This window comes from Myripristis murdjan, chromosome 9, assembly GCF_902150065.1.
Source record: "Myripristis murdjan chromosome 9, fMyrMur1.1, whole genome shotgun sequence".
NCBI lineage: Eukaryota > Metazoa > Chordata > Actinopteri > Holocentriformes > Holocentridae > Myripristis > Myripristis murdjan.
In genome coordinates, this window is record NC_043988.1 from 13,119,516 (window position 1) to 13,135,987 (window position 16,472).

The 16,472-nt window shown below is 41.7% G+C and overlaps 1 protein-coding gene across 1 annotated transcript; it reads right to left on the minus strand.

The window, feature by feature from the left end:
* Positions 1-4,111: 4,111 nt before the first annotated feature.
* Positions 4,112-14,746, minus strand: npc1l1 (NPC1-like 1). The gene is made up of 21 exons (XM_030059253.1): positions 14,705-14,746; positions 13,386-13,547; positions 12,355-13,266; positions 11,855-12,148; positions 11,488-11,711; positions 11,234-11,334; positions 10,938-11,110; positions 10,442-10,570; positions 9,797-9,979; positions 9,557-9,671; positions 9,048-9,313; positions 8,314-8,403; positions 7,995-8,185; positions 6,733-6,860; positions 6,433-6,562; positions 6,275-6,330; positions 6,017-6,167; positions 5,605-5,836; positions 5,354-5,467; positions 5,042-5,204; positions 4,112-4,353 (listed from the first exon to the last, which is right to left on the minus strand). The coding sequence occupies exons 1-21, from the start codon at positions 14,744-14,746 to the stop codon at positions 4,112-4,114; spliced, it is 4,098 nt and encodes a 1,365-aa protein (XP_029915113.1).
* Between the last annotated feature and the right edge of the window lie 1,726 nt (positions 14,747-16,472).

Genomic DNA, 16,472 nt, shown 5'->3' on the forward strand with positions numbered 1-16,472 from the left:
TTGTCATAACACATCATTTGTATCTTTCCCCTTCATTTCTTCATTTCAGTGAGTGTCTCACAATGCACCACGGAAATCCACAGAATTGCTCTGCTTCAGCTGTGTGGAGGAGGAAACTCCAAAAGACACATCTAGATTAGGACACGATGTTGATCTTATATGTGTGGGTTCTAGTAATGTTCAAGGTGGAGATGGCATTTATCACAGCTGCACTTTGTGGAGTCATATATTTTTACTTATCGGCACAAAGGCTGTCTACAGACGTTTCCATCAAAAGTGAATTATTAGTTCTGTCACAGTATTTCAAAGCCAACTCCTGCACAGACAAGAGGACAGCTGCTGGACGGAGACAGATGGGCAGTACTTTATCAGACTGTCAGTAACATTTTACTTTTTACTTTATAGGCCTCTGAATTAAAAAAAAAATGTATATCACAAGTGTAAGCATGTAAATGATGAAAACTGCTTAGACCTAAATAAGCCTAAACTGAGTGTTTTTAAACTGGTATCCCAAGTCGTGACTGAGTTTCTATTGACTGAATGTGAAGTCTAAGTACCCGGAGGCAGAGAGAGGAGGACAGGACAGGAGGAATGACTGGTACTGACTGAAGTCTGTGCTCTTCATTCTTTCTAAACGTAACTCAGTCAGAAATATTTATTTTATTGACATTTGAGATTTGTTTCCAGTAGGATATTGAGTTTATACTGAAAATTTGCTGTTGTAGCTGAACATTACTGCAGCTGTTTTAGAAAAAAAACAACTTTACTTATATTTCAATTATAAATGAATTTTAATCCTCTACTAATGTCAATCTTAAATAAGCAAACAAGTGAAGAGACCCTCACAATCTAATGCAAATGCAACCCCTCATAATGTTTCAAAAGTACAGACAAGCAGCAACACAAAGTGCAATTCATCTGAAAGATTAATTAAATAAGAGGCATTGTACAGCCGCATATGTAAATGTGAAACTGACAATTTTAACTTTTCTTTTACTGACAGAAGTAGATTCTGATTGCCTTTAAAGATAATAAGTACAGATATTTGGATACTTAATGTAAGAACAATTTAAATGATTTAGCCTTCAAAACAATGTTTTTTTTTTCTCCTATGACTACTCTATGTCTTAACTGTCTATCTCAAATGCAAAACAAAAACAAAACAAAACAAAAAAAAAAAAAAACACATTTGCTCCGTACATTCATAACTAGATATAATTTATCATGGATTGGTCAGTTAAGTGATCATCAGATCATCAGTGCTGCTGACTAATTGATTCATGAAATTTCCATAAAATTTGCAGTCCTAGTAGTGGTAACATTTTCTCCTGTCCCATATCAGTAGTCACCGAGTGAGATGAAGGACTTCGTCAATGGCCCGTGCACCCTGGAGGAGCAAAGGGCTTAAGTCAAGTAAGTCATATCAGTACTCTCTGCAGAAGCTGCACTGCTGGCTGATCTGCGCAAGCCTCACCAACTGAGACCCTGCACACCGCCGGCAGGTTCTCCATCAGCTGGTTCATTCTCCTCAACAATGCTCAGATACATGCACAGGTCAGGTCACATCAGATAAATAGTAACAAAGGGACTTTAAATACATGTTAACCCATGATAATAAGATTTGTATGAACTTTTCTTTAATTAAAAAAAGTTTCCAAGTGCTATAAAGTTAATGGAACACAGCAAACAAGTAAAGAGTCATCTCTAATGAAACTGATGCTTGTATCAAAACACATACTTCTTATTCTCCTCCTCCTCCTTCCTCTTCATTATCGTTATTAATATTACTAGAAGTAGTGGTAGGGGTAGTATTTTGAAAAGTAGGCATATTGATAGTAGTAGCACTTGTAGTAGCCTAGAAGTAATGAAACAAATAGCGGTGGCTGTGCTAGTAGTAGATATAATGTAATAAGCTGTTATATTATTTGGCATTCAGTCTGGAAATGTTATTTGATTTTTGGCAATTTTTTATTATTATAGTTTGAGAGTCACGATTAAGGTTAGCTGCAATGTCCATATTCAGACACTTGGGAGCTCCAAAACACCAGCAGAGAAACTGGAATTGGCGCAAAGCAAAGCATCCAGACTCAGCTGCATGTCTGTTACTTTGAGCCTCTCTTCTCCTGGTATCTTTCAAACAGCGCCCAGGATGACAAATGCCTTTGAAGCCTAGTTTCTGAGAGAAATTGCGTGAAGAGATGTATTTTATCTCCTAAGAAAATGTATGTTTTCTCACAGTTATAGACCACACTCAGCCAGGAATCACACTGCAGACAGAAATGCGACACGCAAGTTATAGCTCACTAATAGAATGGAAGTATATGATAACACCTGCATGTTATGACATACTGTATATTATCCTATTCAATTAATTATACACAATAATAGGTTTTTCTCAATTTAGAAAAGGTGTTAATTTAAATAAAAGTCAGCCTTTTTTCCCGGCAGCAACACTGACAAAACAAGTCGTAGAATTTGAACTGTCATATAAGAGACTTCTTGAACAGCACGTTTGGAACTTCCTTTATCAATGAACTATGTTTACAGTGTAATTAGTAAAGCTCTTGGGTGTATCATTGATCTGAGATTACAGCTAGAATCACCTGAACAAGGACACAGTTTTAGCCTGCTTGTTTGATATGAATAGAATAAACAAAATTCCAGCAACTTCCTTACCAACAGAGCTAAGATTGGCCCTTAGTAGAGGAGTAGAAGCAGTGTTACCACTACTTTTTCAACTTTTGCTTTTCCAAACAATCACACTGCACCAGGCCCTGAATCCCTCTTGCAAAGTGGAATAGTGAAGTTGAAAACCAAATGGCCATGGAGTCTGAATATTCTGCAGGAACCTAAAGCAACAAGTCGCAAGTTTAAGAAAACAGAAAGTAACTATTGCATTGTAAATGAATAGTGGTCGGCCATTGTATCTTACTAATTATTTCATAAATAAATACCATTGGAAAAAAAATGACAAAAGATTTCAGAGAGAGATTCCATTCATATAATAAACACATTTAATATTCTTGCATTGATGGAACATTTTACAGCATTGACACTCACAATACTGCTATTGAGAGAAAAAAAATATGAAAAGTTGGAGTGTGTCTGTTCCTTTAAATCACCCTAAACACAGTGCTAGTATGAATATTAATACATAAAAAATAATTACATTAAATAAACATATTTGACTCACATTTTAAAAGTACAAAATGACCAAGTCAATTAATTGTCTACCATATCTATAAACAGACAACTTCCTGTGTTTTCCAATGGCAGTGTAATAGAAATGAAATCAAAATTTGTCATCTTTGCACAGGCAAAATGGTCAGTTTGCGACTGCAGCAAAGTGTTGCATTGACACAGATTCATTCAGTGCTCCCCAGTACACCTGCAAAGATATTTTTTAAATGTGTGTCTTATGGGTTAAGGTTAGGGTTGGAGTTATGGTTAGGATCAGGTTTATGGATTTAGACTGTGAGAGCATATGTACACTTACAAATTTCAGAGAGAAATGTCAAACAAACTGAGCAATTTGTGCAAGACAGGATGGAGAAAGTTGCTTGACACCTGTGGGGTTTACTACCCTAACCCCATGATTTGCAACCTCCCCCATCTGGTGAGGAGTGTCATAAACAGACCCTCATTGAGTTGCAGTGAGTATACAGACATTTGCTCGCAGTGCCGAGTTCAACAACAGTCCCACAGCATCACAATGTTGATTTCAGTTCTACTATACTGCTACTTTCAGCTGCAGTGCCTGTCGTAAGAGTAAAACAATGCCATTTTCCGCTGGTACACACATGCAGGAAATTCAGAGCACCTGCATGGACTCTTAACTATCTCTGCAGTCGTGCTCTTGACTCTTATCCCAGGAGTCCGCTCTTTGCTTGTTCAGAAATATTGCACAGTTGTGTGTTGCAGTCTTTGGCCCCATTGGTGCATTCCTGACTGAGGAAAATAGCCTCAGTTAATGCACTCCATATCAAAAGAAATGAAGACCATATAACCCTGTTAGCTCATCTCTGTCCTTTTTCTTCATCCACCCTTGTTCCTTTCATTGTAGAGGTATATAAGAGTTTGAAAACAGAAGTTCAGTTTGGCATGGTGGTGCTCAGAAACGGTCAATTCTCTCTTCTTTCTCCATGTGTTGTTTTGCCATATTTTCTGAAGGTCTGCAGGCGCCTGTGGGGGATGTTGTGGAGGCAGAGTCCAGTTCCTGTCTCCTCTCGTTATCTTCGTAGCTCAAGTTGTCATAATAGGCTTTTCTGGTGCTGTTACTCAGCTCCAGCTCCTGGCTGGCCTTTGCCTTGGCCTGCTGAAGCTGCAGCAGCACAGCTTTATTCACACCAGGACCTGAGGAATGACAAAATCACAATGTGAGAGAAGGTTCCATCTAAAAGGAACAGTTCAGCCCAAACATTTTTTTTTTTTGTCATTATCTACTCACTCCTGCACCAGGTGCAAACACAGGTAAAGTGTCTCTCTCTATACAACACACTCCTCTGTCTTTTGTCATTGGACATTTTCACCTTTGTTTGTACATCTTATTAAATAGCATTGAGTTAGTATTCAGCTTTTGTGTGTCTTTGGCCTGTGTGTGGCATAGCGATGTAAATGTGGAAACAGGAGAGTTGGTTGTATGTTCTTATCAAGTTCTTATCAAGCAGAAGGTGGATCCCTGAGGCTTGGATGCATGATAGCTGTTATTTCGCATGAAGTGTTTTAAATCAAAGGCTATTGTGGATTTGTGCTAATTAACAGTGTCAGTGTGGGTCTTTTCCACTCACGAAGTGATTATTTGGCTTCAGAAACCCTGGCTCATGCTGCACCAGCCGCATGGAGTAATTTTGTTGTAATTAATTTTTTACCTTTTTAGAACTCTAAAAAACACCACCCATTAACTTTACTTGTTTTGGAAAAAGCCGGAGTTGTGCTGGTTTCTGCCCTGTGCATTGTATAGACAAAGACACTCTCTCTAGCCCTCTGTCTTCCTCTTTCTGCCTCTTGTCCACACAGTGCACAAACACACACACACACATACCAAAGTAGCTAAGCAGCACAGGCAGGAAGATGAGCCCGTGAGCCATGCCCAGCAGTGTGATGACCAGGTTTAATCGGAAGAAGAAGATCTGGATGAGCTGGGCTTTGGCAAACGCCAGCACGATGATGCCTGGGAGGTTGGTCATGGCAACACCAGCAAACACCTTCAGGATGCAAAGAAAATATCCTCCACTCAGGCAGCGCTCATGGTAGACATTTACAATATACTTCTTTGATTTTGCTTCAAAATGATGTACAAATATTAATATGAGGTAGCAATATCTTGATCGCTGTGTATCACAGATGAACTCACCGCACTGCCCATGTTAGCAGTAGCCTCCATAGCTCTTTCCACATGTGTGGGCTTAGTGCTGAGGGCGAAGGATCTCGTCAGATGGGACACAAACTCAACAGATATGCCCACCGCCTGGAGATAATACACAGAGAGAGAAGGTTTGGTGGTTGTTCAATATCAGAAAAAAACAAAGATAGACTCTATAACCCAGATGAATGTCTGCAAAACTCAAGAAATAAGTTGCTTAATAATGTTAGTCCAGCTCTTACTGTAACCAGATTGATGAGGGCCACTGCATTGTAGTCTATGCCCCATAGTGTCATGACGCCGACGGTATCCACGACGATCATGACGATGGTGAGGAGGTTGAGCAGGCCGGAGATCACGTCCATGCCCAGCAGCAGACAGCACACCACAAAGGTTGGCAGGAGGCACAATGAGATGTTGAAAAGTCCCTCTGGCACAATGGTCAGGTACTGCTCATAAAATACATACGTCACCCTGGACAGGAGAGGAGGGAAGCAGAGCAGGTTCATAGGTTTCATAGATTCCATGGACAATAGGAATAACACAGAGAGAATAACCAGGGTTTCATAACAAAGTGTGAAATGGGAAATGGGAAGAAGACATGAAGAAAAGCAAAAAAAAAGAGAAAATAAAAGAAAGCGTGAGAGTACATACGTGTAGGGAAAGACCTCAAAGTCGGGTGAGGTGCCTGGTATCTTCCTCATGCCGATGGTGATGTTGTGCGCCAACTCTCTGGCTTTCTGCAACGCTGCAGTGAACTCCTTAGAGTTGGTCAGAGGCGTGTGGTAAGCCATGAACCGAGAGGCTGGGAACAGAGGGAGACACCGGGTGGGTTCAGATTCAGTTACACACAGCGTTTCCTGAATGATTACATCTTTTATTACACTCGGATGGTTTCATCAGATTCCTTACCTATAATTTCACCACTGTCATCCCTTACCACAGCCTTGTCATAGGCTCCAAGACCACTGTTAAAAGAAAGACAATTAGAAGTGAGATAAATATGGAGATTTTGCTTGAATCTTATTTCGATGCCCAGGTGTTTTTGTGGGCAGGTGTGTGTTATTCACCCTTTGGGGCACTGCAGGTCAGGCCTGTTACCCAGGAAGTCAGGGAGGAAACGATTGAATTGTTCCACACTTGGTCTGAGGACACCGTTAGATGGAGTTTTCATGCACTTCCGCCCACAAAGAAAAGGAGCTATGGAGATATGGGAGCAAGCATATTAGCTGTAGTCTGTGGCTTTTGTTCATACAAGGAGTTATGTGAGTAAAACTTTTACTGCAATAGAATGTGTGTCACCGTGGTATTTTGGACATTGAGATGTAAAGTTAAAAATATATATCTGAGTACCGCGCAGTAATACTCACATTTGTCTGCAGGGCAGAACTGTCCAGCATTAGGACCGAGGGTGTACAGACGACAACATTTGGATCCTGGGTTCAGCCAGTCAATGAAATCATCCACCCAGGAGTTGGCAGGAATAGCCAAATAGGATCTACACATCACATTGGTGGGTTGAAGGCAGAGGAGAAATCCAGTCAGAACTGTCTCTGCATGTTGACAATGAGCTGTATCAAACTTTTATGTTGTTTATTACTTCAAATTGCGGAAGCATAACTTAGATTTTTATTGGAGGGTGTTGTTTCGATTTGTTCTAGGGCCTATGCAAATAAATTTGACATGGATTAAATTGAATTAATTCTCAGCATTTGGACTGAGTCAAGGGTAAACAACCATAAACTAGTTAACACTCAAGGAAAATGTTAGAAATTTCCCGTCCATCCTCATTGTTTTTCCAGTTTGTGTTGTTTATCTTTTATTCTATACCTCTTGAAAATTCCCCTCATCAGAATTTCTTTGCACTTTGCTTATCAGCAAGCAATAGCCCCATTCACAGGTTATGCATTACGCTGCAAAAACGGAACCGCGATGCCCTGAGCACTGATCAATAATCTGCCTTATCTTATCTCTTGGAAACAACAGTTTCTGTGAATAATGGTGTAAAGTCATCATCTGTGGAAATCTGTGGAGATGCCATATATCTTAACAAGGATTTCAGCTGCATGACCACTGGATAATATAACGCTTTTCTGCAAGTTTCTTGCATCTATGCATCAAAATGCACCCCTTTCCCTGGAAATGATATATTGCACACTGTAAAATGTCGCAACTAACAGCAAAAAAGGCTCCAACAAGACCTATTAAATTAACTTGACCCTTACTACTTGGTTATAGTAAAAAGCTTTCTTTCTGTTCATACTCTCTGTTGGACAGTAATTATATTGGATATGTGGGGTGTTAAGTTTTCTCCAGTGGTGATCATTTAGAGGTAGCCTTTATCTGCTGGCAGCTGTCCATGTAACTGGTGGATCATTAACTGATCAGATTGGACAGTATGTAAAAGGTTACCCTGAGGATATCAGCAGGTTCAAGGCTGAGTTTAGAGGAAAAGGGATAATGTGATACAAAAGAAGGAAGCAAAGAGCTGCACTTCACAACACTGAACAAAGGATCAGCTGGATGCGGAGTTTGACTGAACAGCAGCATGTTGTGAGGGCTGTGTTAATATTGCACAACCTGCCTCGAGTAAATTTCATCCTGATCTGATTATGAATAAAAGGCCACTCACAGTTCAGGGTACTCGGTGGCGTACTGGATCTTCTGGGTGAGCGAGAACTGATCACAACCCACGCTGGAGCAGACTCCGTTCATGCCTTCTACTGTCGTGAAGTTGAAACCCTTTGTTGTGACAAAATAAGTCGGGACTCCCACCTCGAAGTATTTGTACAGGTATTTGAAATACTCCAACATATAGGAGTCCTGCGTCAAAAGCAAAAATGAAAAATTAGCAAGGTGACAAGGAATGAGCAAACAGTCATTTACATTTGTGTAGTCAGGTGATACCCAAGCAGCTTGAGGCGTGCAGTCATACAGCAGCACGTACTCACCTGTGGCATAGCCAGCTCCTGATCCAGACCCACGGTCACATGAAACATCAGGAACAAGGAACCACAAAGCATAAAGATGAATACCACCATCTGGGGAGAACACGCAAGACAGAATTGGATAGCTGAAGTCTTTGGGTTTTTTTTTGTTTTGTTTTGTGTGCGTATTTGTGCTGTATATTGTTGTTTTATATGTTTCATATTTTAAAATGCATTTTAAAATTGTATGTAAGTGTGCAGTCGAATTAAAGTCTGCTTCAATTCAGTTGTCAACTGTGAGTGTGACTGTAAATAAAGTCAAACTCAGACTCAGTGGGAGAATATTCTACAATCACCCAGCTGAGATTGGATTTCAGTTTTGTTATGACTCACTTATATGAGACACAAAATGCCAAATCATGATGATTATTTTGAAATGCTATACAGAAACCATTGTGATCACTGAAGAGGACCCATTAAAATTCCTCTTGTTTCTGGATGATCCTCATTTTTATTCTTGATGGAGAACAAGAGTGTCATTAAGTTTGTTTCACTGGATTTTAGTGAACTTGATGTGTTACACTAAGTTTACACTGGATTTCATGGCATTCAAAGCGGAAGGCACACGAAAACTCACTCCCCAGCACAAAGCATCGGCACAATGGTTGAAAACATCTTTGAATTTAATTTACGAGGCATATTATGGCCATGGTAAACACCAGTAAATGTTCTCACTAATAGAGGAGCCAACGCCTTACCACCACTATCCTGGAGACTGGGTGCAATAAAACAGGGGCGTAGTACTTCCTCATGAGGGGTAGCAGGAAGCCCTCGTTGGGTTTGTTGGGACGCTGACTGGACACAGTGACACAGCAGACGAGCTCACAGCGGTTGTTGTCTTGTCGCCGAGCGTCCAGGGACAGCAATGCCACAAAGGCTGTCATCTGGAGCATGAAGTCCATGAGCACAGCCAGAGCAGCGTACAGAGCAAATGACTTCACCGCTGGCATGGTGGACAGACCCCCTGGGGTGGCAGTGCAGAGACGTGGTTACAGTTTAACACCCTGTATAGAAACTTGTATGTGTGCAGAACTGAGGTGAGGGGTGGGAGGGAATGATGCACAGTGTTTGCCACCAAGTGGGACTGATAAAGAAATGTGTTCAGCTCTTCTACCATATAGGTTTTCAATCCTCCTCATTGTTAGTAGCAAGGTTTAGCAGTTTTTTTCAAAGGATAAAGATATGTTTTGTATGCAGAGGTCATTACCAAGGAAGAAACAGACAGATTCTGAGACACTGCACAGGAGCATGCTGGGAGCCACATTTCCAAGGACACGGCCAATCTGCTCTTCTCTTTTCTCACCAGGCCGCCGTACGTCTCTCTGCAAGGAAGGGCAAGGTAACATTCTTTAGCATAAGTCACGGTACATATGTGACACGAATTGGCAAAAACCACAATGACGTTTTCTTTGTCTGTACACAAATAAAAACACACACAAGCCCACACCTGGTACTCCAGCACAAAAATGAAGATGTTGTCTGCTCCAACAGCGAGCACCAGGAAAGGGACGACCTGGAGAATGACCAAAGAGGAGGGGATGCCGATCCAGGCGTAGAAGCCCATGGAGGCCAGGACAGACCACCCGACCACCAGGATGCCACCCAAACCCACCAGGAACTTGGAGTCCACCTGTAGGACACAATGGTTTGTACAGGTGACGGGGGCAGCACGCAGACTGGTTGAATTATGAAAGTGGCCTTGGAGCAGAGATTAGGGCCCATATGTGTGTTCATCCTCGTGCCGTTTTTCAGTTTTGGTCTTTTTTCATATTTATAGCCTATGTTATGTATTGTATAAGTTAAAGAGCAGTAAAACTCGGTGCTTTAAACCAGCAAGATAAGGTTTCAGTTCTGACTATGCATAGGTTTACTATCTATACTGCAGTTCCACCTTCTGCTTCTTCTTATCACATATATGTGATAAACGCAGACATTTTATACTTGCATATTTTAGTATCCCTATATTTTTTTTATGTAAGAACTCCATGTTTTCTTAAGGAGGTCAGATAACAGCAATTTAAAAACTAAGTATTGTGGAACTTGGCAGAATATTAAAAATGAGAGATTATGCTGTGTGTTGGTGGGGTCTTACCAGAATACGTTTCCAGGAAGAATACTCTCCCAGTGCCACAGCGATGTAAACAAAGACCACAGCATAGCTGATCATGAAGATGGGGATATCCTCCGCTGTTGTCCTGTTAATCTCATCCTCCAGAGACCTCTGCACACGTGAGAGAGAGGGAGGGAGAGAGAGAAAGAGAGAGAGAGAGAGCAAAGCACAATAACCAGAGGATTAGAGGAAAGGAGTCAGTAAGAAGAGAGGAATAGGTGGAGCAGTAATAACACATTTTTACAACTCAACACACCTTTGGAAAAGTTGAAGCAGCAGGTCTTTATCAGCATGGCTATTGATTGAACTGTAGGTTTGTTGTCAAACCATCTCAAAATCCAGTGGTATTTACACATCCTTACTCATAAGAGTTTCTTATCAAGGGCCACTTGAACTAAAAGCAATAACTTCCTTGTGTAGATTTTATTATGCAAAAGACAAGAAACTGTTCTGTGGATCACTTAATTTTTCACAGTACCTCTGCCATGTATGCAAAGGTGAAGTTGGTGTTGGGATCTCTCTGGTACTCTTGGACGATTTTCAGAAACTCGTTCTCCCACTGCAGAGCCACTTTGAACCTCGCATCCCTGCGATCATAGTTGTTCAGGGAGAAGGTCAGGATGAGAGCCTCTGCATTGGTGTAGTCCTCATCTGACACAGTGTAAGAAAACAAACAGTGTAAGAAGATATGCCAAGATGGATTACAAATCTCTTTATGCTGTAATGTGCCATGGGTACACAGAGTACACAGTGCTGGTACTGAAAGTCACTCACTGTCATAGCCTCCCACAGCGAGAAAGGGGAAAACTGGAGCTCCGTAGTCGGCCATGCAGCTCAGACCTAAATCAGTGATGTCTTTGAATGACAAGGGTGAGCTGGAAAAGAGACCGAGGAAGAGAAAAAAAAATGTTATGTTTTGTTATCGAGTGATTTTAAGGTAATTTTTACAATCATTTTCTCTTTGATTCCCCTTTCAGTCAAACTAATTTGTGAATCATTCCATTTTGTGGCATCCTGTCTTTCCTCACTTGACACAGTAGATGAAGTGGTCTCTCCAGTCCACCTCTTTGGTCTGTCCTAACTTTGTCATGTTGACCTTAGCATTGAGGTTGGCCAGGCTGTTCTGGAAGTACTGGGGCAGGCTGTTGACTGCACAGTCCGTCAGCGAGGGATCGGATGGGTTTAGCGGGGCAAAACACACATCCTTCAGACTGGCATTGCGGTTCAAATCCTCAGACCAGAACTTTATGTTCTATAAACAGATAGAGCATAGTGGAGGTGAAATTTTCAGATGGACTTTTAAATTGTAGCCTAAATGATGTTTCTAGTTAGATAAAATGTTACTCCTATTTAATGTGCAATACAATCACATACAACCTGGTATTTGGTCTTTACCTGTATCCGTGTCTGGAGCTCCAGCAGCTCAATGATGAGATCTTTGGAGATAATGCCACTGAAGTTCTGCTGTCCAAACAGCAAAGAGTCGTAGGTGTGACCTGTCCTGCCTGGTGCTGTCAAGATCAGCTGGTTAGTCCTGAAGAATGGATCAAAGTATTTGTCGTGGAAGTCCTTCTCCCTGCGGGCCCGGCTGCTGGGGGCCGACCACAGCTGAACTGGGTCAGTGGTAAGCTCAATATGCATAAGGCCAATAGCTAAGATAAGTACAGGTATGGCCGCCAGCAGCAGCACCTTAAACAAAGATGAATAATAAACAAATGAGTCAGTACGTGAATGACCAAACAACACTCAAATCTTTGTCACTGATGAAGAGTGTCTATCTCAGCAACTGTGCTTGTGTCAAGAAAACAACTAAGAAATTATCTAATGGTGCTTGTATATAGAATATTCCTCTCTGGCTGATTAAAAATACTTGGGTTTAAGCTAGGTGAACCAACCTTGAAGGGATGTGAGGCTATGAGAGTTCCCCAGGCCCGAAACAGAGAGCTCAGGAACTCCTGAGCAGCAAGGCTTGTCTTCTCAATACGTGTCACCTCAGAGGGATCAATGAGTTGCTGAGTCACATTGTTCCCGTTTTGGTCCTTGCCTTTCCCCCTTCCCTTTCCTTTCGCTTCATCTTTCTTTTCCTGAATCTTCATCCAGCAACACACAGACAGGTAGAGCACAAAGGCAAATAGAAAAAAGCACAGTAAGATGATAGAAATCACCAGGAAGCCATCTGTCCCCATCAGTCTGAAGGGTTCGGCGGGCAGTGGAGGAGGGGGCATCACCGGGCATGACTGCTGGCAGTCCTGGCACGAGCAGACCAATCCTCCAGATGGTGTGGTCTCATTACACTTCAAAGCCTTCCCATTGTACGGAACCACACCTTTGGGAAGTCCCTCAGTGACTCCCTCTGGTATCAGCCTGAAATCAATATCTAGAGGAGCCAAGCCATTGCTGGAATCTCCCTGGAAATCATACCAGCGCTGTGGGGTACATAGCTTGGCACCATAGCGGCCGCACATAGTGCCGATGGCAAACCCCCCTGTGGCAGGGATCCTGACGTTCTTGCAGGACTGGAACGCGGCATCAGCAAAGGTGGTGGACATGAACGCCTGGTAAGCAACAACAGCCTCCCTGACTTTTCCCTCGTGAGTGACATTCATGGTCTTTGTGACGCGCACTGTTTGGCTCTGGTTTGGGCTGCAGGTGTTAATGCAGTGCAGGTGGGCAAAGTTTTCAGCACAGGAGGGGCAGCGGATCAGCACAGCCTTGGACATGGTCAAACTGTCTTCCAGGGCATCAAGCTGACTGCGTGAGCAGCAAGCGTAAGTGTTTTTCTCTCCACGGTCCAGCATGGGGCACACCTGCAACAAGGACCATGTTGCAACTTGACATACTCAGAAACCATCTTACTGCTTGTTATACTTTTACAATCTCAACTCTTTTCTGTTTCCAGGGAAACTCCCAAGAAGGATTTACTTACCTCTTTGAGCCTTTGGTAGTGTAATCCTTGGAGTGCGCGGGCAGGGCTGTAGTTGAGACAGGGGACCATAGGATCAATTAGGGTTTCTCCCACTGAGGGGTTGCGACCACACTCCTCATAGAAGGCACAGTAGCCTGGCTCATGTTGGGCGTTAGAAAGGACCTGGGACACAGAGAGACATTGTTGTCAAAGAATCACAGGGCAAACAGGATTATATAACAGGTGAATGACGAAAAGGCAACACTTGCCACAGAAAGAGAAACACAAGAGATTCACACCTGGAAAATACTCCAAACATTACAGGGTTTATTCCTTGCACGAGGTCTTGTGATTATACATAAATAACATGATGTTATTTATCTTAATATATCCTCATGGTATATATTGTTACCTATTACTTTACAGCATACCATACATCTTCTCAGTATCTATTTCAGTGATCAAGTTGCTTTAAAGTGAAATAACTTGAACAACATTATATAAATTAAATGAGCACTGTTTCAGACAATCAAGTTTCCTCATCTACTCACGTACAACAACAAGGTTTGATTGTGTTCAACAAACTGTCAATGTCATCATATATTTGTGCATCATGCCATGTCAGCTAGTTAATTTCACCTTGCAGAGACAATAAATGGAAATAGAGTTGCTGTATGTTCAAGGTTAAATCAAAACCAAAGCCCACAACTGTGACGTGAGAACAAGATAGCATTTGCCTTATTATCTCTGTTTGTGGTGAGCGTAATTCAGGAAAATCATGTATAATTTTGTTTCAGTAAAACATTTTAGTGAACACACGGGGTTTGTAAGCTAGTTAAACGGACAATCATTAATAACTGAAAATATGATGTAGACACTATACAGTATGTACGTTCAGTCACCTAGTCAAATAATGAAGTCAAGGTTAAATTACTTTTTCCCTCTTTTTTTTTGGCACTCTTTTGGCAATGACCACAAACGTTATTGGACCCTGACCAGCGGCCAAACTGTACCATCACCCAGTACAAAGAATAAAAACAGCTGCTTGCCTGCGCATTTTTTATTTAGATTAGAGACAGATACTTATTAAATTCTACTTAATAACACCAACTTACTTTGTATAGAACATCTCTAAACTATATTACAAAGTGCTGTACAAGATAAAATAAATAAATAAATAAATAAAACATAGGAGATTAAATAGATAAAATACAGTGGGTGATACAAAAAAACTAACAAAAAAGTGTAAAAAAAAAAAACAAACAGCATATTTTGTTAGAGTAAACAATAGCACTGCATCCCTTACAAAGAAAACTGTTGATTGAAATGGATCAGCTTACCAGACTAGCCAGAAGAGCGATCAGGACAGCGACACGGGCCATAATTACATTCCAGGGTATCTTTCAGGAAACAGGATCCTCAAGTACAGGAAAATGGAGTGTATGTAAGGTATCGGTGCCTGATTTGAACTCAGACAAAATGAGATAATGTTAGTATCGGTCCTCCTGTCTCTCCTGATGCTTGTCTGACTCAGCTGTGAGGGCCCAGCGCTGGGGAAGGAGGGAGATCATGACATGGCCAGCGTCACCACTCCTGTGATGTCAAACCTGGCTTATCTGGCCTGATGTAGTGAGTGCCAATCACAGCGAAAGATGATCAGGCCCTCTGTGTGATCATTAACGAGGAGGGATGATGATAGAGTTGCTGTGGAGATACAACAAAACTACATGAGACTCCAAAACAACAGACACAAAATACCTGGAAAATCTGATTGGCATTTGTGGCCTGGCACTCTTTTGGTTTAAATCCTGTCTCTCAGAGAGAAAGCTCTTTGTCTACTACCATAGTTTACACCTGCATTATTTAACTTTACATGAATAAAAAACATATTCTTCAGGCACAGACAAGTATAGCGTTTGGCACACAGACAAAGACTGTAGGTAGCACTTTTTCATTAGTCACTGCCGATTTCTGTAATAATGTGTGGTTTATGTGAGAGTAACAACTGAAATTTACACTCAAATACAACAATAATAAAAAATTATTTTATTATTTTCACCCAGTTCATGCCAGGGCAGATTTTATTTTCACCCTATAACCATTCCCATTCATTCATCTTTAGATTCGCAGCCTGACTCTATTTCCATACCCTGCTGACCCTAACCCTGGGCCTGCTCCCCCTGCATGACCCTGCTCCTGCCACACCTTCCACAGCCATCAGCACTCATACATTTATGTATCACCTTGCTTTGGGTCTCTATTTTTTTCTTTTCCCCTCTTCGTCTTCTATGTGAGTATTACATATGCTGAGTATGCCTTGTGTGAGTGTGGTCATCCTTGTCCCAGGTGTGCCCCATCAATTTCCACGCCACCGTCCCCCTCATCGCCCCTCGTCTTTTTCCTCCCTGCTGCTTTTGTCGTCTTTATTTTGTCTTTTGGTGTCTTTTCTTCTGTAATATGACTGTATTTGTCCATTGAGTCAGCACATATTGCACACCTGTCTGGCCACACCTGTCTGGCCGTGAAGGGGTCTCCTCTCTCTGTGGTCCTTATCAAGATTTCTTCTATGTTCCCCTGTTCCACCTCTGGGTTTGGGGGGGAGTTTTTTCTTGCCCACTGTCGGGATTAGATCAAGGGGGGTCCTGTTTTGTCTGGTGGGCCTGTAAAGGCCTTTGAGACTGTCAAACAGTGATTTGAGGTCTCTAAATAAACTCAAACTTGAACTTAACAGAACATCAATCCAGCCCCATTCTTCATTATCTCTTCTTGACCTCCATAGCCCTTGTTGTTGCCATTGAAGATAAACAGATAATGACAAAGAGAGATAGTGAAAAAGAGATAGAGAGGGAGTTTGCTGACTCTTTTTCTCCCATGACAGATGACAGCTTTTTGTGTAACAATGTGAATATCAGTGGGTCCGTGTCTCAATTTTAAGTTGTTTTTTAGACCTCTGCAATTGCCCTTGTTCTGTAATGGCTGAAATAATTTGCAATATAAAATCAACATGCAGTTTTGTTGGATGTTTTAACAGGTGACCTGCATGTTGTTGTGAGCGCAGTGGGGTCCTCCAAGTTCAGCGTCACTATTGATTATGCTTCTCTACCACAT

Bases quoted from the DNA above. Each gene is read 5' to 3' on its own strand.
- npc1l1 (XM_030059253.1), bottom strand. From the start codon at position 14,746: ATGGCCCGTGTCGCTGTCCTGATCGCTCTTCTGGCTAGTCTG. The intron at 12,149-12,354 runs GTTGGTTCACCT...TCTTTGTTTAAG, and splicing joins TAGCCTCACATCCCTTCAAG to GTGCTGCTGCTGGCGGCCAT. The intron at 8,186-8,313 runs GTGAGTACGTGC...CTTTTGACGCAG, and splicing joins AGGAGCTGGCTATGCCACAG to GACTCCTATATGTTGGAGTA.